Raw genomic sequence first — 23515 nt, 5'->3', positions numbered from 1 at the left:
AGGTAAGTTGGATTTTTTGCATTATTAGAAGCAATTCTGCTTCCACGGGTTACTTTTAATTATATTATGGTAGTATGAGAAATCAAGAAAAATCTATTTTTCTAACTTGTCCCATAACATTGTGAGTCTAGTTTGATCTAAAATTAAATATTAATATTGAAATTAAAGATAATTTTTCTGCTGAAATAAATACCAATACAATATATGTTATCAGTTAAAATGACAACACATTATCAGTTCACAAGTAGTTAACATATACTAGTTCATTCATTAAAAGTTCAAAACCAAAAAGAATTGAAGAAAAAAAATATTCATAACAGAATAAATCAATTTGCATCAAATAAATATATTTCATCAGCAAAACCAATACTAAAATAAATTGATTACTATAACATGTTCATTCATCACCTAAAAGGTGACTACACTAAAAACATTTATTCATTAAAGCAAATATTTAATTACTTATTTAATTTTCTATCATTCAATCTGATAAACGATACAATATAGACCTATTCCACCACAATGCATAAAGGGTTTTGGGTTAAGTAATTTTTAAGGATATATTGTTTCTCAACCAACGGTTACAGGGAGTAAATGGTACATACAGTGCCTTATCCACCAATCATCTGCAATGATAGTGTAATTTGAAGAAAACTAATCAACCAATTCTTCAGTAAAATGAATACTTTTACCATTTATTTGGGACCTTACTTTTTTAATATTTTTATTGCTGAAAGACAATTGTCGCAAAAGCATAAAGATTAATAAAGAAACAGTTGAATATAAATTATGTTCTAATGTATAAACATTTTCATGCACTTTATACAAAACTCCTTATTTTATATACTCTCACATATCAGTACAATGTCGTTTAGTAAAGTTTGATTTATATTAATAAAAATATTTTACATGTCAAAGTTAAAACAATAACCGAAAAAATATTTTATACAGTTATTATAAAATATTTCAATATTTTACTGAATTAATTAATACAGATTTAAATGGTATGTATAAATATAGATTGGAAATTGTCTTGTATTACATATTCATGAATTTTTAAAAATAAAACAGTGAAATATAATAATAGATAAAAAACAAAATTGATATGACCAACCTCAGAAATACAACCCATATCATAATCAAGACTTGTTTTTGGGATGTTAATAGTAAATGTTAATGAAATCTATCATACATACCTGAAATGCTTTCAAGTCAAGATCTGCTAGTTTTAGGAAGATATTTATTATAGGTAAACTGTAATCTGGAAGAGATCCATCTTTTGTAAGATGCTGCATTAAACCTTCATACAGAAATGGTACTGTACCGAAAAGATCCGTTGTTTTTAACATATTCATGAATTCTTCAGTCTTAAATCTAAAAAAAAATCAATACATAAACATATATCAATAATACACACAATTTCCAGATATTAAATAAATACAGGCTTAGTAAAACCAGAGGCTGAAAGCTGATAACACTATCAGCCCTTGTCAATCAATTTTTCTTCACTGAATTCCATCAAAACCCAAACCCTCAAGGTGGGACCTACATAAACCTCCTACTGATGTTTTGGTTGACAGGACACTTGCCTAGGCAATTAACCTTTTATTGATTCATTCATTTTCCATTACCATAATTTTACACATCCATTTCATTTGTCACAATACTATAACATCAATTATGTTTACTAAGGGCAGATCATGCAAATCAGCATTGTGAAGGCATCTGAATTCTCTAGTTAATCCATTTTTCTTCAGTTTAAATATTCTACACAATAATTTATTTTCAAAAACCTTAAAGTATAGAAAGCATCTTTGATGTACGCAGCCACCTTTCACAACCTTAAAGAACAGAATAATTTTTTGAAACAGCAATATAACATGCATTACCTGCCTTTAACCTAGGAATTATTTCCTCTTGGATTTTGTTTATTCTAGTAATTGTAGAGCCCAGAAACTTAAATTTCTCTAGGTAAGCTAACTTATTTCCTGTTTTATCTATATTACAAAAATCACCACCATTTAAGCTACTAACCATATATTTTGTTTAATCCATATTTATTTTGAGATATAATTAATTTTCAGTTAACATCAAAGTTGTATTAAATTTAATAGATCCCACAATGCTCCCAAACAAAACCAATGTCCGGTTTGCGATTCCCACAAACACAACCAAACCATCAGCACACTCGAGCAAAGATATTATCACTTAGAAGTATAAGAGGATGGAAAGCCTTTATCAAGTTTCTTCCACCTATGTTTGATAGACAAACAATGACAAATGAGAAAGGTGCCACAAGGCTTACTGAAAAGTGCAACAAAGGCTTTAACAGCACACTCACATATCTTTAATTTAACATAGAATACAAAGTTATGGATCTTTCTGAAGTAAATCTCTTATAATCCATTTTATTCCTTCATTCAGTTCCCCAGGTGGGGACTGATTTAGGGGTTTCATGATAGAATTTAAATTATACTGAATGATTTCAGCATTAGTTTGAAATATATTGGTTGACAATAAGTTATTTAATTATTATTTCATGAAAAAAAGAAGTCAATACAGCTAATATGAGTTAAAATAGGTCGCTAACAATGGTAAGGGGTACAATTTAGAAATTGTGGCTCTGCCAGAAGTTTAGTGGCCAGGAAAGGGCTTTTTAACCCCTATAGATTCTATATATCCCTTGTGTAGTAAATTACACAATGCGGTAGGTTCTGGTAGCTTTAGGATATAAAGGGCTCAGTGAAGAGGAATGTATGCAATAAGATTGGTGTTGGTATTGGTATTGAACCTTTAGATACATTAATCAGTAGCATTATTATTTATTAACCCTTTTAGTGCTGAAAAAAAAAATATTTTTGCTCACAGTACTAAAAGGATCGGTAATTATAGCAGTAATTGTGCATGCGATGACTACTCACTCTTTGATAAATAGGATACATTGTTTTTAATATTATATCAATAAACAAGATTTTATCAGTTAGCACTATAAAGGTGAATATGGAATATATTATTATCATCTAAATACATTTATAAAAACATGAATCAAGCTATCACAACCAATCTTAATTAAGCCCAAAAGTAAAGGAATAAAAAGTACACAAGAGAAGATGTGACATGATTGCAATGACCATGATAGTCAATGGGCAAAGCAAAGAAATAACCAAGAAGAAAATAATGTTGGGATTATAATTTAAAAAGACCATTAGAGGTATTTAATAAATCTATCTGTAATTTTGTATACTTTAATTTTTTAGAAGAACTTTGTTTCAGATGTATAAGCTTCCATTTTCATGTCATAAATCTAAAATTTAACATTACATGTAAAATATTTTAATATTATTTCATATTTTCTGAAATATAATAAACAAACTCGAATTATTTGTATTAATTTAAAATAATTTTTATTTTTGTAATAATATATATATATATATATATATATATATATATATATATCTGTTAGACATACTTTTCATGTTTATACGTTTCCTTTTACACGCTAGGAATTTATTCAGCTAATTAAAATAAATTAAAAAAGCACTACTTATTAATCAAAATATTACTGCACACAATTATTTCTAATTTGTCATGTTTTTAATTCCAGTAATATTTAAAAATTATTTGTATTAATAATTTTCACTTAATTGAAGTGCTCCCTCTAAAAAGTTTCTAACAATAAAATTTAATAAAACGATTTATAAGCATAAAAAGGTTCTATCTGACATAAGCTGACTGATGCTAAAATGAATCATTCCTAAATCCTTTAAACAAAGGCTCTATTACACAAAAACTGAAAGTATGTTAATTAGGTCAAAAGTAAGATGTTTCTTTTCTACTCTCTGAATAGTCTTAAGAAATGTAAGGCAGGCAATTTTTAAAGTCCCAGATTTTTCATTTCAAAAATAATAATCCCTTATAGTATGACTGTTCCTATTCAACTCCAATTTTAGGACATGTGTACATGAATAGATTAGAAGCATCTTATTCTGATACTACATAATTTCATATATGTTCATAAAGATAGTTTACCTTCAGGAAATGGAATAAATTCTTCCAATATCCAGGCTATAAAACATCATAATACCTATGAAGACTTTGCTAGGTTCTCTATGAATGCAAGTGCTGAGTGTTTAGAATACCCTCTGTAGTCAAGATACTGTTGCAGCTGTAATCTGTTGGTGGAGGATTCACCTTAAGGAGGTGATTACGGCTCAGCCTAGTATGCCAAGCCATATCTAACATTCTACCCACTCAATACTCCATTGGACTATTCCCGTTGGAGAAAAAGGTATATTCTCTACTAAGAAGGAAGTTAATTGTTATATTTACTATTTAATCTAGATGTATGATACAAGAAAATACTATGGGGTAATTGAAAATTATGGAATGTAAATATGCTTTTTTTAAATTTTAAACTGGGAAGAGAAGGGTATAATTCATGTATGTAAACATGGTTCTTTGAAATTCTTGAAGTGAACCATATTATTTTTTTATAAACGAATGTAACCTAATTTATTCTAATTGTCCATTGGTTTATCCAATCGTTATTACCGAAATGCAAGATCTTGGTCTGATTTTGGAAATTTTTGTAGTTTCTGTAATGTTAGATTTGAAAAAGTCTTATGATCATTTTCTCTAATCATTAAATTATGTCCAATTATTGTTTTTACATTTACACTAGTACTTATGCTAATAATAAGCTATAATTTCTTCTTTTTTTTTTTTTTTTAATTTTAAAAAGAATGAATTGGGACTATGTTATGATAACAATTCTTTTGTTCTTTAATATTATTATCCTTATTTAATATTTGAAAATAATCGGTTTTAATATATATATATGTTTTTTTACCATTAGATTTATTGGGTTTAGACTATTAGAGTCAAGTTGATGATTTGAAAAATTGGAAGCATGGATGTCTGAAACATTGTAGTTCATAGAAAAATACAAAACAAAATATAATTTACGAATTCATTCAATACAACTAATGGCCTTATTTAGGAATAGTACCAGGAAAATCCTTCACAAAGAAAAATAACAATATTGAATTGTACATAGTATTAGAATTTTTGCACATATGAAAATATTACTCTAAAAGTAAAATTATCTTTATAAACTAATAATTAATTTGTTAAATAAAGTTTATCCATATTATTCAAAATAATACTTACTTTGTTGAAAGTAGAGTTCTAAAAAAACTGATACAGGGAATTATAAGAGACGTATGGGTAAATTTTTCATCAATCTCAGAAGCTCTGAATATATTAACCACTGTATTCATAACACCAGAGAACATTATGTAACTAAAACAACACTGTGTCAATGTAAAGATAAAGTATTAAAATGAAACACATTAAATAATTTTATATTGGATAACCTTATGAGATCTTTCATTCTGAGGGAAAAATCAGGAACATGTCTTATCTGGTCATCTTTCATTTGATTAATTCCTTCCAGAGAATTGGAACTCAGCATTAATAATGCTTCTATGAAACAAAATATTTTTAAATAATATCACATAAAAATTAAAAGAAAGTTGTAAATGAAAAAATATAAATACCTGCTAAAATTTCCCATGACTTACTTGAAGAACTTAATATCTACAACAAAGATTTAGTGATCAAGAAATAAATCACTAAAAATCATAATGATAATGACTTAAATTCTATAAATAATATTAAGTTGTCACTAAGTAAAATGAAAAACTGAAGATTATTATAATAAATAACAAGTTTTTCATTCACCAATATTTATAAATCAGCCAAATCTTTTATAATATTTATAAATCATTTATAAAACAACCATTTTATTGGACTATATCAGGCAACATCAAAGGGATTTTAAATGTTATATCTACTTAAGTACCCTACTGCCAGACATACCACTTTTTTTTAAATCTTAATAATTAACTAATGTCACACACAGCAAATTAATGGAATAACCAGAGATCATTTACAATTTGTTTTAACTTTACTACTTTACTTAATTTAAACAAAGGGGAGTGATAGCATGATTTATGTAGCTATATTACATAAACTTGTCAGCTGGAGAGCATTAATAAAAGCTCTTAAATCTACAATGCTCTTCAAATCAAAAAAATTATGAATTGAAAAAAATAGACAATTTTTTCCAACATTTATTGTGAATTCCCAACCACAAGAAATTCCTGACTAATAGACATCCTGTTAAAATTATCTAGCATCTAAGCTACAGCACTTTAAAAGTTATTCTGATTATAGAATTTCAAGAAAACATTTAACCTTCTAAAATAAAGAAGAAGGTAAAAAAGTGATAAACGGTGTCTTAGGTTTATATAGAAAATTATGTTAGATTAGATATTTGATTTTGAGTAGATAATTAAAACAGCTAAATAATCTAAATTAAAACCATAGCTAGTACAAGATTCTATCAGTTTTTTCATACTGAAGTAACTTTTTATTGTTTTTTAAATTTTAATACTAAGGCTTCTAATCATTAGAACATAAGTAAATAACTAACCTCAATAGAACAGAAAGCACTAATGATTTTGACAATATTTTTAACAATAAGGTTATTAATCAGTATTCCACTGATTCCAAATACTTGAATATCGACATCTATACATCTATTTGCTGTTTTGCTTGAATAATGAAACATCTGACGAAAAAGTTTTATTTTGTAGACAGAGATTACTTTTTTTTTACTGAGGTCATCCTACAGGCTTTCCTAAAGCTATTAGATTTGTTGAAAATCAACTCCAATATACAGTACAATCTATGGAATACCTACAAAATAAAAACTTTGTTTTGTCAGATGTGTCACTGTTCAAGCAAAGCAGTATATTGTAGTGAGTACATGAGTAATTTTACTATTCTACTAAATATATATATTTATTTTTTTTTAATATTAAGAAAAAACCTCACAAACCTTTATAGAAAGTTTTAATGATTCCAGTAGAGTTACAACAGTATTACTAAGAACCATATACTGGCAATTTTCAAGATTATCAGTACAAGTCACCTGGCATAAGTTTACAATTTTAATAATACATCTGAAAAGATGACCAAACATTAAAATTCCATTTAGTTTTAAAATCAGATATAAAATTACAAACCATTTTTGAAATCTATAAGGCTTTACAAGGATGATAGCTAGGAGCTCAAAATGCAACAAAACCATTTATATAAAATTTTCAGAGCCATATAGGAAATTAGATCAAAATTATTTTGGTATATTTCCAAAGGAATAGATGTTATTTTGAGGAATTTATTAATTGTTAGCACGCACACGCACACGCACACGCACACGCACACACACACACACAGACACACACAGGCCAGATCATTTCATCGATCTCTTCAGTTCTTGTATTTGTGAAGGCTCAATCCCGAAACCTTGGAAGAGACAGCGCCTCGTACTTATTCCAAAGAGTAAGGGAAGACTGGAAGACCCGTCAACCTATCGTCCAATTTGCTTATTGGATACTATGGGTAAGGCATTCGAGAAAATCCATTCCCTCAGGCTACAAGAGTTCACGGAGGGAGTTAATGGCCTCTCCCGAGCTCAATTCGGATTTCGTAAAGAGCGATCTACAATAGATGCTGTTGGATTGGTAGTCAAGATGGCCCGCACAGCAATTGCAGGAGCAAGGTGGAGGAGAGGTGCTAAGCATTATGCAGCAATCATCACTCTAGATGTTAAGAATCCTTTTAACACTGCAAGATGGACCTGCATAATAGATGCCCTACGGACTATGGCGGTACCAGCCTATTTTATGAGAGTTCTTAAAGACTACTTCAAAGATAGAGTTCTGTTTTACTTTTCAGACCTTGGCCAAAGAAGATATGAGGTGACTGGTGGTGTCCCACAGGGCTCGGTATTAGGGCCTCTTCTGTGGAACGTCATGTACGACGCAATCTTTAAATTGACATTGCCGGAGGGAGCCACAGTTGTGGGATTCGCAGATGATGTTCCAGTTGTAGTGATGGCGAAGTACTTGGAAGAAGTTACCCTCATCGCTAACCAGGCTGTTGCAACGGTACGAGGTTGGCTGTCTTCGGTAGGCCTACAACTTGCAGATCACAAGACCAAGGTTCTCCTAGTAACTAGCAGGAAGCAGACCGGGTCTAGCACTGTCACGGTTGGTAGCCACGAAATTCGTTTCCAGTCTAGCTTAAAATACCTATACATGATAGATCCACGTCTCCCCTTTAATCTTCACACGGAGTATATCAGCACCAAATCTGCTAAAGTAGCATCCTTTTTGTCACGCCTTATGCCAAATGTCGGAGGTCCCAAAGAAAGTAGCCAAAGGCTTCTTGCTACTGTTGTCCCCTCCATTATGTTATATGCAGCCCCGATTTGGAAACAAGCGATGGCTACCATATCATACAGGAGACAGATAGTTTCAGTTTACCGCAGTGTTTATTTAAGGACAGTTAGCGCTTTTCGAACTGTATCCTACGAAGCAGTGTGTGTGTGTGATAGCCCGAATGCCACCTGTGGAACTTCTTGTTGAAGAAAGAAGCAGGCACTATGAACGACGCTTCCACTTGTCCAGAGAAGAAGAGCGAAAAACAACCATCGACCAGTGGCAGCAGTGTTGGGAGGGTGCAGATTCCGGGAGGTGGACTCACAGGTTAATACCCCATGTGGGCAAGTGGTATGGTCGCCAGCATGGTGAGGTGGATTTTTACATAACCCAAATCTTGACCAGACATGGATGATTTAGAGCCTACCAGTACCGCTTCAAACTGGACAACACCGCAGAACGCCCTGGATGTCAGACTGTCGAGGAAACCGCGGAGCACGTGTTTTTCACTTGCATTCGCTTTGCAGCAGAAAGAAGTGAATAGGAGAGAGAGTGTGAAGGACGCATCACTCCAGAAAACGTGGTGAGCTATATGCTCCTCTCAGACCAGCATTGGAACGCAGTGAAGAGATTCACCACAGTCGTTCTCAAGAGGTTGAGAGAGGAAGAGAGGGGTAGAAGACGTAACTAGCATGGAAACGTGAAAACCGTGCGAAGAATGCGAGGCGGCACTCAGCCATTTCCCTCCATGAAGTAATGCCTAGCGGAGGTCCCGTGGAGAACAATGAACAGGTGAAGGGCGGTGGTTTTAGTAGGTAAAAATCCCACACACAGATTGGTACGGGCCTATCCGTGTCTTGAAGATTTCCACCGACCCTCGTATAAAAAAAAAAAAAAAAACACACACACACATATGATGCCACCGATTGACCTGATCGCAGATGAGAGGAGCTGCTCTTATAATAGTGCTGACTATATTCCAAGAGACATATTAAGAAAGGAGACTCTAAGAAAATGGCAACGTCGCTAGAATATGGCATTCAGAGGAAGATGGACGCACAGGCTGGTGCCCAACATTGAGGCCAGGGTGAATAGGAACCACGGGGAGGTAGATTATTATATCACCCAGTTTATCACAGGGCATGGTTGCTTCCGAGCCTACCAGTATAGGTTTAAGCTCGATGAGACTGGAGAATGTCCATTGGGCCCAGGAATGGAAGAGAGTGCAGAACACATTTTCTTCTTCTGTCACCGCTTTCATGAAGAAAGGAGAGAGTTCCGATGGCTCAGACCCGACAGCAGATAATATCGTGAATATTATGCTGCTTAACCAAGATTATTGGATGGCAGGCCAACGATTTGCTGCACAGGTGATGCAGAAGTTAAGAAGTGAGGAGAAAGATAGGCGAACCAGGAGATAGCCTAAAACAATGAGGCGGCGCTCAGCCACTCATCTCCATGATGTAATGCTTAACAGCAGTCCCATGGAGGGTGAGAAACAGGTGTAGGGCGGTGGTTTTAGTGGGTAAAAATCCCACACACTGATAGGTATGGGCCTATCCGTGTCTTTTGAAGATTTCCACCGACCCTCGTAAAAAAAAAAACAAAAAACACATATATATAAAAGAATAATGTAATTTAAGAAATATCAGCATAGGTGTCAACTAAATTATTAAGAAGAGAGTCAAACAGAACAAATATTTTTTGATGATAATTTGGGATAAAAAAAAAGTTAATATCTGACACAGATAATGATTAAACATGCATGAATAATTATTCCCATATAAATTTCTATTCCCTCAAGTAGTAGTATCTACAGAATGCTACTAGAAGGGCTGACTCATGGCACTCGTTAAGTAAATTGGGAAAAATATCACCAAAATAAAAAGCATTTAACACACATAATTTCTTCATCTCTATATCTATAATATAATACAGAATTTCTACCTGGTTATGTTATAGAGAAAGGCACAAAGAACAATTTAACTTCAGTGAAATATGATGATTTTTCTTACGGAAAACTTGACCCTTGATCCAAATTAAAAGATCAGCACTTGTGCTCTTTTTTCCCACATAATATACAACACAACAAATAATTAACCGATTTTATTTGCATAAATATGTTATTTTTTGAAAATAACTAGTAAAACAAAAAGCAATTAACAAGGGCTTTTAAAATCACAGTCAACTCCAGACTTAGGAAAATTGAGAAAAGTCATTAAGTCATAATTTATCAAACTTAAAAAAGGAACTACCGAGTTAAAATCCCAAACACTGTATTGATGAATAAAACTTCAGTCCTCGATTCTGAACAGATATTCCAGATGTAACTTCCACTCTGGTACTTTTTTTTCTAGCATAAGATTTTTATTCACACATATACATAATTGCACAATTAGTGAAAACTCTTAAGCTACATAAAAAAAAAAAAATGGTATGGAAAAGATGGCAATGGGGGAGATATTACCTACTGGTAAATGCTATTATGAACAGAATTGCCAATTTCACCCAACAATGAAGTTCCCTCATCAAACACCTTTGAAAATATTGATGTTTTGATATATTACCACATGTTAAATATATAGGGTGGTGCATTCTTCACAAGTCTGACCATGTTTGATTGAAAAGTTAATATCTTCTGAATACGAATATTTTTGGCAGGTCCATACGTCCATAAGGGTTTCAGCAGATTTTTATACAAATTAAGTCTCTCACACAGGTAGAAGCTTAGTTCATGTTAAAAGAATCAAAGACCAAAATCTCAGTAACTCACTGGTTTAGTATCAGGAGTTTTCTTGGTACATAAAGGTCCCATATCCTCCTATCAAACATGAATCCAACTATAGCTGTATCAACAGAATGTGTAGATTTCAGAGTAATAAAATATTTTGGTAAGTTTCACAATAGGTCTCATATTCAAATTTTTTTTGCACATTTGTATATAGTGAACTAAACATCTTCTATATAGGACCCTCTTCAAGCAGAAGACCTTCATGGTACCTCATCAATGCTGCCTCCTAGACTGGAGTTAAATCTCTTTCCTCTCAGGTATTTTTTAATTCAGTGAAACATAAAGAAGTCGGGAGCTAAGTCAGGGCTGTAGGGTGACTGCGGTAGAGTGATCAGGTTAAATTTGGTCAAAACTTCAGTGGCACCAAGCTATGTATGATAGGGCGCATGGTGAAGAACCATTCATCCTTTATCTCGGGGCAGACTCAATCCTTCAAATGGCAATTAATCTAATAATAAGACAATGGTCAATATTTAAAAGTTCATACACATTCTCTACATTTGCATCATTAGTATGGTTATTGTCTTCAATGTCCTCCAGGCTATCTTTAAATCATTTAAGCCACATGGAAACCATTGCACATGATATGGCTTATTTTTTTTATAGGCCTCTTAGATCATATCAAAAGTTTCTATAACATTATTTTTCAGTTTCACACAGAATAAAGTCGCCCTAAGTAGCACTGCATTTTCAAATTTCTGACAGGTCACTAACCACCTATTTACTCCAGCATCTCAGAGACAACTGCTGCTTGCAATCTGCAGTGTGTTAGCAGATATTCTCCTCTACTTCTTTCTGTTAAAGGAATCTGTCAAGCACACCCTTCTCTAGTCAGGAAAAAATTAGTCTTGAAACTTTATGAACAGAATTATATAGAAATAGTTCATTTGTACCTTGTAGAATTTCTGCTAAAATAGGACTGATGAATGAAACTTAGGTACCCTATGATGATAATGTATGAATTGGTAAGCGAAAACTAAACAGCTGATCAAGCAAAATTTCTTGGTTTGTTCAAGAGTTTAAAAGTAATATTTGAATTATGAGATCATAGCTAAGTTTATTTAAGTCTATTCAATGGTAATTTGCTTGGTTTACAAATCTTTTGTGATCTATCTTGGTGCTTATTATCTCCTATGACTGATATTTTATTATTTAAAAAACACCTGTACACACAATTAGAATGCAATATTCTCACATTATAGGTGATGCAGATTATAGATTATATTTATTTTTCAAGTAGGATTTCATGGTGCCTCAATTATAACAAATGATATAACAATTTATTTATTTTTTTTTTACAAAATCATAATTAACTCAAACCACGATGGTTTTAGTTTGGAAGGTGTGAATTAGATGATTTATTTACAAGTTGAAGTTAAATGCTGTAAATCTAAAAAGTTTAAATACATAGTTAGTCAATTAGCAAATAAATAAGTTATAAGCAGAGGAGGTTCTTCAGAAAGGAAAGACAATCAAAATGAAGACTATATACTATGAAACTTACTTCAATGAACAAGAGGATAACCTGTCATGAGCACAATGATTGAAAGTGTGAATGATTGAGTTCATTAATATGTATCCTTTTAACTGTTTAAATGAATTTCGTAATGTAGGATTCTGAAAAAAAAAAATATTTTTGAAATTTTTCATACAATAATTTCATTATAAAAATTTAAATGAGTCAATCAGGACATGTTAATACTTTTAAATACTGCCAATATTGACCAATAATCAATAAACTGAAACAATGTTAAATGAATTACAACATGTACCAAAGAAGTTAAAAAACAAAGAAAAATGAAAATGAGATGACATGAATATCTTCCCTGAAATAACTTACCAATAGAGGATGCAGGTTATGGACATAACAGAAAACATACTCCATAGGAAAGAAGAGAAAAATGGAGTAAATCAAAGATCAATCATAAAGGAGTCATGAAAACCAAGAAACTAAAGCTCTAGGTGAAGTTGAAATAAATAGGATTATATATAAATGGAGAAAGTATAGAACAAAATTATACAAATTAAGATAAAAAAATTCTAATAAGATAATAAATATGATTTATTACCCCAGAGATGTTGAAATTGGTGGGAATGATATTGATTAAATATATGATATTTAAAATAACTTCAGTAATAGATGATCACGTAATGATTTAATCATTGTTTTCCTTTGTTTTTTTGATAAATATTTTTATGTTCTTGTTCAAACATATTCCATTTTAGTTTTTTACTTATATCTCCACTACTACTTATATCAGTATACCCATCTGGTGGGTTGGGATAGGAGAGTCTTGGGGTAGGCTGCGGGAGATTACGGAAGCATATATTTTTGTGAAGATTTACTGTTAAAACAATAAAAATAACTTAAAATGAACTTTTAAGCAATCTAATTTTCAAATATTTTTTTAGGGGCACCCCTTTAACCCAAATAGGAAGTAGAGGAGAGGTGGGTCATAAGCCACACACAATTCAATTTCTGGCTTAGTCCTGGAGGGCTTCTATGGATTGGGAACCACTGACGCACATTTTCAGAATATAATAAAAAAATACTAACAACACCTTGAGTATTTAAAATACATAAAAACCACTTATTTTGGAGACCAAAACTATAATATCAGATATTCACAGACAAAATGTAGCACATCTCACATAAACAGTCTAAAAAGATGCATTAACTAGAGAAAGTATATCTCTCGAAGAAATCAAACATATACTGAATGAAAGAAAAGGAAGTTAACATCCCTTAAAATTACCTCCCTGTTCTTTCAGTACATCACTGTATCTTTTGGAGTGACCTACTGAATCAAATTTATAAGGTGCATTACAAATTTTCAAGACAGTTGTTTTCTGAGAAAGGTAGGGCAAACAGACAGCTTCTATTGACAGTATGAGAAATAAATAATTTTGATTGTATTAAATATATAAAAAATGACAAACCAAAAGACGCTACCAATAAAGTAAGTAAGAAAAGTTGTATTTAAGAAAAAACAAAGCATATAAATATTTTATTTGGTTGATTTAGAAAAAATATATTTGGTAGATTGTTATAATATGGGTACACTTGAAAGAATTTAAAACCAACTGACGTAACTAAGTGGGCCGAATAGAATATTTTTTAATTTATATGAAAATTCATATTTAAGGACACTAAGAAGGAATGTGAATTGTAAGTTAAAATCGGTGAAACCTTCACCGTCCCCTCTCATTGTATATACATAGTACTCAGAGAGTTTATTTACCTTCATAATCCTATTTAATTTTAGTAATCACAAATCTCCAAACTGAAAAATTTTAAAGATAGATTCAAATAAAATAAAATTTTTTTTAAAAAGGAATATGTTTCTAACATCTACAATAGGTTCTCAAGAACAAAAAAAGCTCATAAAGCCCTATTCCTGTAAAATCTGACTTACTCATTTTATTACAGAGAAATCACCAATACCAAACTAATTAATTATTAATTTTATCAAAATTAAATTAAAATTAAGTGGAACATAGAGAAAAATATAGTTATGATGTAAATTATAAAGAGGTAGTTTTGGTAGTATTGAAGATTAAATTAAATATTTATTGAATTAAATATAAATCTTTGCACTGAAGATTAATTTAGAGAACAGGTAAATTAAAATGATCTATCATACAACGAAGAAATATAGTTTCAAATTTATAACAGGTAATGGTAAAAAAACAATTAATCTTTTAAAATTTTACAACACTTTCATGGTCTCTAGAAGGTTTAGTAATGATATAATTCATGGAAATCCGCAGTTAATATAAAAAGTTGAAAAGTTTCCATCTTTGAACATGCTAATTTAAGAAACTAGCAGTTGAATTTGAAATTTTTTTTTGCTGTAGATAGAAAGTTCATTGAGAAAGACTTTGGAATTAATCACATAAAGCTATGGCAAATTAGATGCTATCCAAATGGGCAGAGTAGTAACCATAAACATCAATAAATTTGAAAAATATTAATATTTACAAATCCATACCCGAGGAAACAGGTTCACTATAGTTACAGGTTTATGGTCAAGATTCGGCTAGTTTTATTGGGCAACCAGAAGTCATAGGTTGGAAGAGTGCAAGTGTGTAAAAATATAGAGTAGAGAAAAAAAAACTGGAAAATCATTTTGAAAGCAAAGGGAGACAAAACTCAAAATAAACCTATTATTAGGTCCTGTGAATTAATTTATTCTCTTATGATATATTTCTGAAATACTCGAGACTGATCATCAAAAAATATATTAAAAATTAATAGATATAAATTATTGGCTCAAACTCTAGAAATTATTTATTTACGAGAGCGGGTAAAGCTGCAGCAGGGAATAGTAGTTCGTTACAAAATTAATTAAGATGTTTACCTTGACTTTTCAAAGGTACAATAACTTGTATATATTTACAACTAATTTTTATTCAATATAAATGTAGTTTCTGTTATAATTTTGTTGAACAGAAATTCTTAAACATAAAACTAAATGGCTATTCAAATTAATGAACAGGTACTATAATTAGCTAGAGAAATGTTATTTTTACTAATAATTTTGTATCACATAATGTTTATTTGAAGGCATGATAAACATGATACCATATAACAAAAACCTTTCATGTTCTACTGATTGGAAAGGAGTCTAAAAGAGCTGAAATAAATTTTGAAATATACATTGAAATCATAAATGCCAGAATTTTGTAACTTCAGAAACTGAAGTTAATAAGTGACACCTTGATGTCAGAAATTATTAAAATTATTTTTAATTGCAAAGATAACGCCGTAAATAAATTGCCAATAAATCATGAGTAAATAGTTGAACATAGATAACAATAACTGAGTCTCATGCATAATCATTTTAACTCCCTACATTCACTGACTGAGGCTAACACGAAAATAACAATGTTTCAGAGGAGAGAAGTTCTGACAGATGGGGTACAACACAAATGAAAAACTGTATTACTACAAGTATATTTACGGCAAGGAAAAAGATTAGTCAGATACATATATAGAATGTAATCTCAAAATTTATTAAAACAGCTTTTAGGTTGTTTATCCACTCCCACTAACTCAAAAAGGCTATTCTAACAATTAACAAAAAAATCTATTTAAAAAGTATGAATCTATTCAAAAGGTTCAGTGATAAAAGTTTTTAAGAATAAAATTTTTGCAATTTAAACACAAGGTTTAGAAAAATTATAAGTGAGTGTCATATTTACGGTTCGTAACATAGTAAGCATTTCAGTAAGGTAATGATCAATGCTTGAACATTCTTCATCCTGCCAAAGATATATGTCATGTGGAGGAAATACTTTAAGTTTTTCCAATAGCTTTTCTAATTGTAAATCTTTTCCAGAAAAATCTTTCTCTAGAGAATCCAATGATTCAATAAACATTGTACCCCTAAAATAAAAAAATAAAAAATCATTAACTATAAAAAAAAAAAATAAAGAATAAATAAATTGAATCATTTATTTTATGAATTCAGGGAAGATGTTTCAATTTTTATGCTCAGAAATGAACAAAGTTGCTATCACTGAGATTATTTACCTGGACTACTCAGCCCATGAAAGGTCTCGTGCTCAGTGCTTCGTAAGGAAGAACTGTTTCTAAACTAACAATTATGCTGGAAGGTGATTTGGCCAGGATCATGCTCAAGCCAGGATTATTGAGGAATTATAATTTAGATGTTTTTTTTTCTTCACACAAGAGTAGAAGTTTTATATTAAAACCATTTTTGAATTCTACAGCAAATTTTTCTTTGCTTCTCTAAATTTAAGTTTTCAGATTTTTTTTTCCTCTTCTTTATAATAAATTCTGGTCCTAATTTTTCAATAAACATATCAGTTGGTACCTCATTCCATCACTATACGAACTGGATTGAATATGAAGAAAAGAAAGTGTATTGGCAAAAAAAAACAAAAAAAAAAAACAGTCTTGATTTATTATGTAAAGTATTGATATTTATAGTAAAAAGCATCATTACTAATGAAACTATTTTATAATTAGGATGGAAAGGTTCATTCAATAAAATTTTACTGTGCCCTTAAAAAAAATTAATTGATTTTTACCTACCAAATGACATGTTCAGAACTTGGACTTTGGGGCAGCTCAGAGGGCATACAACTAAAATTAATAACAAAGAAATGAACCACAATCCACCCAGCAATAAGATCTCACTTTAATGATACTGTTCTACCAACTTGGTTTAGAGGATTTAGTTGAAAATTAGAGATTTAAGTTTAGGAGGTGGGTTAAATGAGGTTAAGGAATAAAATTAAGACATTGAGACATGGTTATGAAAGAGGTTTGGTGGTCAAGGGAAGGCCCATCACCTGAAAGGAAGCATATTATTTCATATAGAGGGAGTGCTAATTATTGTTTAGGAATTATTTCTGATTAAGAATAAATTTTTTCAGCTCAGAGATAGAATATCAGTAAACATATTTTAGGATTGTTGGTAAAACATCAGGATAAATTTAATAACCCCCAATTCAAAATCCTCCTTATCTTCCAAATCAAAAATTTATTATCTTCCAATATATAAATGAACTATCAATAATATTAATAAAAATAATACAAAATTTACAAAAAAATACTTACTTTACTACCATTCTTGACTTGATTTTTTTAAATCTCTTTTTTTGATTAAGTTTATTTATTTTTTGGTGATCGGGACCTTTAAGAGAAATCTCACATTTCAGCTGTTCATCCTGTAATTCACAATGATGGAAATAAATAGATAAATAAGATAATCAGATAAATAATGCTTAAACCAATACTTAAGTGAACACGCAAGAAACCCTTACAATAAATAAGACAAAAATTTCCAAAATCAAAGAAAAAAATGGGTATTTGAGTTTCAAATATTGTTAATAACAAAAACTAACGAAAGCTTCAATACGGCACTTAATTATGTATAATAAAGTCATGTCTATTTAATACACATAAATTTATTTATAAAATCGATGACTGCAGGTGATATTTTTTTAAACTAAAAAATATGTGAGTAGGGTGTCCAGCAAGCCTGGGGCCCGCTTCGATTGTTGATCAGCGAGTCCATTCACCAGGAGGAACTTCCAAGGAATTTCCACTGATAAAATTTGTTCAATGTTATTAAACACTGAACTGACAGGTAAATGTCTGAGGGGTAGACAAAAGCATAGGTGGGAGTATTTCATCAAGAATGATCTGGTAGATTTGAGTTTGGATGAGTGTCATTGGAAAGATGTATGTAAACAGCATTTTGTGGTATCGGCATCAAACCTTCAGGTTCGCTAATCCTTTATTATTATTATTATTCAGTTTTTCTCGTTATTGCAGGTTGAATATCCGAGGTGGGGCCCTAGAAGTCCAACCACCTTCATATTTTGTTTATTTATTTATTTTATCTTTTCAAATACTTAAAACCTTTCGTATTATATGTGCTGTGTCTAAGAGAACCGACTGTTGAGCCTCTCTTAGTACATCAACAGGCACTCCCAAAGCATTCACGCCTGCCACTGTCGATTTTGGTACGAGGCCATTGGTGGATATTATGATTGGAGTTGTGGTAACTCCCTCCAAATGATACAGTTCCTTCAATTCAATCCCCAATTCCTGATATTTCCTTAATTTTTCTCCCATAGTAGAGCTTATATTATTATCGTTTGGGATTCCGACATCAATAAGTTCAGCTTTATTTTTTCTTAGACCAATAAGAAGGATATCTGGTTTATTATGGCGTACTGTATGGTCCGTAATTATTGATTCATCCCAATAGAGCTTGAGAGGACCTTTTTGGAGGAGTCTATTTGGGTGGTACTTGTAGTATGGGCTCTTATCTTCAATCATGTTGTACTTTATCGCCAGTGCCTGATGTAAAATTTTGGCCACATTGTTGTGTCTCTGTAAATGTTTAGTACCAGCCAACACTCCACATCCACCCGTGATATGTTGGATTGATTCCAGTGGTATTCTTCCTATATGATCTGGTGGCAATCACTTGATCTTGAATAGCAACCACAAATCCCTCTGTCTCAGAAAATAGCCTTCCAGATTTTAATCATTCTCTTATTTTCAACATTGTTATTAGCTCTTGTTTCACATCTTTTTGAGCTATTTTAAGGTGCTGCTGGATACCTAAATATTTATATTGTTCTTTGGCTTCTAGTTCCCTGATGCACTCATCTTTATTTATCAGCAGGTTCTGGGCACTGACCACATTTCCCTTGTTCACATGCAGCACCGCGCACTTATCAAGTCCAAATGACATGCTTATATCTTTGGTATAGGATGACACTATTTCACTCATACTTTGTAATTATTATTTGTTCTTTGCATATAGCTTAAGATCATCCATGTAACAGTTGTGGCTGACAGTGGTTACCTCATCCTTGGTATTGAGTTTGTAGCCCACCTGGTTCCTCCGCAGTATCCGACTTAATGGGAACAGCACCATACAAAACCACAATGGGCTAAGGCAATCTCCTTGGTATATACCCCTCATAATTTTTATTTGGTTATTACTAAGGGTCACTCCTATTTTCAGCTTAGTCTCCCGGCCTGCCATCAAATTTGTGAGTAGTTTGCTTACTTTAGTTTGAACCTTATATATTTCCAATACTTTGAGCAGCCAACTGTGGGGTACAGAATTGAAAGCCTTCCTATAATCGATCCACGCCATTGAAAGGTTTCGTTGCCTTTTAGACACCTCTGCAACAATGAAGGAATCCATTACTAAAAGCTCTTTGCAACCCCTAGCTCCTTTTATCCACCCTAGTTGTTCACTGGGTATCATGTCATTAGATTTGAGGTGGTCATATATCTTCGTTGCCAAGATAGAAGTACGAATTTTATAGATACCATTCAAGCAAGTTATTGGCTGGAAATCTTTGGATCGTAAATTTGGCCCATCCTTCTTTGGGAGCAAATAAGTTATGTGGTCTGAGAAACCTTCTGGGGGAGCCTGCTTGCCATCTAGTACATCCTGGAAGCAATTGGCCAGTAATTGGTGCAAACTTCAAAACCTTTTAATCCAGTAATTCTGAATTCCGTCAGAGCCTGGAGCTCTCCAATTTTTCATGTTGCTGACTGTTTCCATTATGTCGTTTACAGTAATAGTTACCTCAGGCATCTCTGAAGCATTCTCGAAGCTTCGCATTTCCTCTTCTATCCAAGAGGCGTTTTCGTTGTGGCAAGCTGTTTTTTCCCACACATTCCTGCAGTAGGCCTCAATATCATGGGGGTAATGAAATGTTGATTTACCCTTTTGTCCAAGACTTCTGTAAAATTGGCGTTCATTCTGTTTGATAAGCTGATTCTGATGCCTGCGTAAAGCTGCCTCAGTATATCTACGCACCCGGTTCGCATATACTGCCAGTTTCTGTTTCATATAATCCAGGTGTAGCGTCAGCCTATCAAATAATTTGGATTCCAGTACTGTACCCAAGTTTTGTACAATGATCTCGTCTATTTTCTTCTTTGTCTAGGGTCTTGCGTAGTGAGGATTTCGAATATAATTTGGAATAACACCAATTTTTTTTCTGCAAGTTATTAATTTTTCGTTGAAGCCTTTTTTTCCACTGTGGTATTTACAACCTCTTTGAGTTTTTTTTTCTACCATCTTCTAATTTTATTCCAAGTTCTAATATAACTGTTTTGGCAGTGATATATATCCAATGTGGAATATCCTGAAGTACATTTATCAGGCCTAAATGTTCCTGGATCACATTATTCATTAAGTAGGTTAACTTTTGTGTGTTGTTATTGTATGGCACTCGGGGTAACGGTGGTCTTTCTCAAAGCGGTGTCCCATCAAGCAGCACATGCTCAGTCAAAACAGATTCACTTAGTCTGTTTTTTAATTCTGTGTCATCTTCCAATTGTTCATCCCTGATATCTATGCTAACTGATGAACTGATTCTAGCTGCTGGCTCTGGACCCATTCCAATATTCAGCGTCCTATCAGAAAGCTCTGCATCACTTTCAGTGACCATTAATCAACGAGCTTCCTCTTTAAGTTGTTAGAGATCCATCGAAGTTAGAAACTTTCTTGATAATATCACTCTAACCTGATCACTGAGCCTCTGCGTGCTTATAATTACGTTTGGGAAGTACTGATTCCAATATCTCTGGATGCGGTTAAGGTATCCTGTTTTTTTCTGTTTTGAGGTTTGTAGTCAAATAGTATGCACGGATGACAGCCTTGTTCATATCTGGTGTCCATTTCATCCTTTTTGCATTTGGGTGGTACTTGTAATAAGGGCTCTTATCTTCAATTAGGTTGTACTTCACAGCCAAAGCCTGATGCAAAATGTTGGCCACATTGTCGTGCCTCTGCAGATATTCAGTACCAGCCAGCACTCCACATCCTCCAGTGATGTTGGATTGATTCGAGCGTTACTGAGCATAATCGACACTTATCTGGTGTTGTTGCGTCTTTTAACACATGCTTTCTATATGATCTCGTGGCAATCACTTGATCTTGAATAGCAACCACAAATCCCTCCGTCTTGGAGAATAGCCTCCCAGCTTTTAACCATTCAACTGATCTCTCTTTGTCTATGGAGGCTTCGTTCAGTTGCCTATAGAATCTCCCATGCAGATACTTGCTTTTCCATTCTGCCAGTCGTTCATTTTGTGATACGATTGTTGATTCAACACCTTTGCACATATTAAGTGCAGTTAAACCAGAGTCCATCCTTGTGATGGTGAGATAAATCCCTGTTGTTTTTGAGAGAAAGTATTGGCGTAGGGTCTCTTCCTGTTTGCGGCAAGCTTCTTCCATATTTACCAATTCACGTCCTCCTTCTTTTCTTGGTAAATACAGAAGAGCTTTAGATGATATTGGGTAGTGGGTCCGTTCTTGTGTTAGAGTAGTTCATACAAGGCGATCCATCTCCTGTAGGCTTGTATTTGAACATTGCACTATGCCGAAGCTATAACTAAGAGCCTAGCTGGTATAGCCCAGGTGTTGATGGCCTTGATTTTTGCTTCTCAGTTAGTTGGGTTTTGAGCACTTTTCGTAGCCTAATTTTCAGCATTGTTAGAAATTCTTGTTGCATATCTTTTCGAGATATTTTAAGATGCTGTTACATCTTATTATAATAATTTATTAGCTTCAAGTTCCTTTATGCTCTTTTTCATTAACCAGAATGTTCTGTTTACTAACCACTTTCCCCTTGATTAGATGGAGCACTGCACATTTATCGAGGCCAAATGACATTCCTATGTCTATGGTAAAAGATGAAACAGCTTCAACCATATTTTGTAGTTGTTCTTTGTTTTTCGCGTATAGTTTGAGGTCATCCATGTACCAGCTGTGGGTGACTGTGGTCCCTTCGTCGTTGATGGCAAGTTTATATCCCTCCTTATTCTTTCGAAGAATCCTGCTTAATGGAAATAGGGCCATACAGAACCAAATTGGGCTTAGACACTTGGTATATTCCTCTCAGTATTTTGATTTGATTGGCCGTCCAGGTAGTTCCGACTTTCAGCGTAGTTTTCCATCCTGCCATCAGGTTTGAAAGGAGTCTGCTTACATTAGATTGAATCTTGTGTATATCTAATACTTTAAGTATCCAGCTGTGTGGAACAGAGTCAAAGGCCTTTATTATTATTATTGTTATTATATTTATAAAAAATATTGATTGAAAATCTACCTGATGATCATTACATGAAAAGATTTGTTACAAGTCATTGAAAGTTCGTCCCTATAATGGAATCAGTTATTGAATGATATCAGTCTTCATAGTTCATAAAACAATTTCTGACCTTAGTTTGACAAGATTTTAACAAAATTGTGAAAAATTACATTTTCATTAAAAATCATACACTACAAAGCTGTTTAGTTTGCACACAAATTTTAATGTCATTGGCTGAAAAATTAAGAAACTGGCAGTGAAAAATACTTCAAACTGGTTACAAATTTTAGTAGCAATCAAAATAATTTTCAAAAGCATGGTAAAAGTTGATAGAACTTTGTCAAACAAAAGTAATGAATAGTCATCTGCAGGGTGAAATATTTAATTAATTTTTTAATACAAAATATAAACTGAATACATAATTTTTAGTAAAAACATACACATTTATAAAATAGACAAACCAGACCTGGTTCAACAATTATTAAAAACAAACTGATTCGCATTTTGATCAGAATTAAGTGAAATGTAATTAAAAATAAAAATAAACTTACAGGTTTATAAACATTAATGCAATTTGGGACATTCTCAAGTGTATTTCGGTGCAAACCAATCTCAACAGCTTTTTGACGAATGAGTTCGATACATTCACCATGCCTCCTTGCACTTTGCTCTTGTTTTTGTTGGATCCTTTTTTGCAACTCTTCAACAGTAGCTAACTGGGCAGATTGTCTAGCTTGTAATCTCTCTTCTCGTTCTCTAAAAATTGTATATATTGTAATAATTTTAAAAATATTTAAAAATAAAATAAAAAGAATTTGGATCGTTT

General features: G+C 32.3%; 1 protein-coding gene across 3 annotated transcripts in view; it reads right to left on the bottom strand.

The window, feature by feature from the left end:
- The window catches only part of ssp3 (short spindle 3), a 78124-nt gene that overhangs the window by 12269 nt on the left and 42340 nt on the right, over positions 1-23515 (bottom strand). For all 3 annotated transcript variants that reach the window (XM_014418127.3, XM_014418128.3, XM_014418129.3), the window contains exons 15-23: positions 23241-23445; positions 17669-17778; positions 16285-16468; positions 12584-12696; positions 6905-7028; positions 5559-5598; positions 5376-5484; positions 5170-5301; positions 1197-1374 (exon numbers count right to left, since the gene is read on the bottom strand). In XM_014418127.3, the coding sequence (XP_014273613.1) occupies positions 1197-1374; positions 5170-5301; positions 5376-5484; positions 5559-5598; positions 6905-7028; positions 12584-12696; positions 16285-16468; positions 17669-17778; positions 23241-23445 (1195 nt within the window). The remainder of the gene's footprint in view (positions 1-1196; positions 1375-5169; positions 5302-5375; positions 5485-5558; positions 5599-6904; positions 7029-12583; positions 12697-16284; positions 16469-17668; positions 17779-23240; positions 23446-23515) is intronic.

Source organism: Halyomorpha halys, unplaced genomic scaffold (assembly GCF_000696795.3).
Source record: "Halyomorpha halys isolate HHAL.00 unplaced genomic scaffold, Hhal_1.1 Scaffold179.1, whole genome shotgun sequence".
In the NCBI taxonomy this organism is placed as follows: domain Eukaryota; kingdom Metazoa; phylum Arthropoda; class Insecta; order Hemiptera; family Pentatomidae; genus Halyomorpha; species Halyomorpha halys.
Note: the sequence above shows the minus strand (reverse complement) of the source record. Positions and strands in the feature narration are given on the sequence as shown.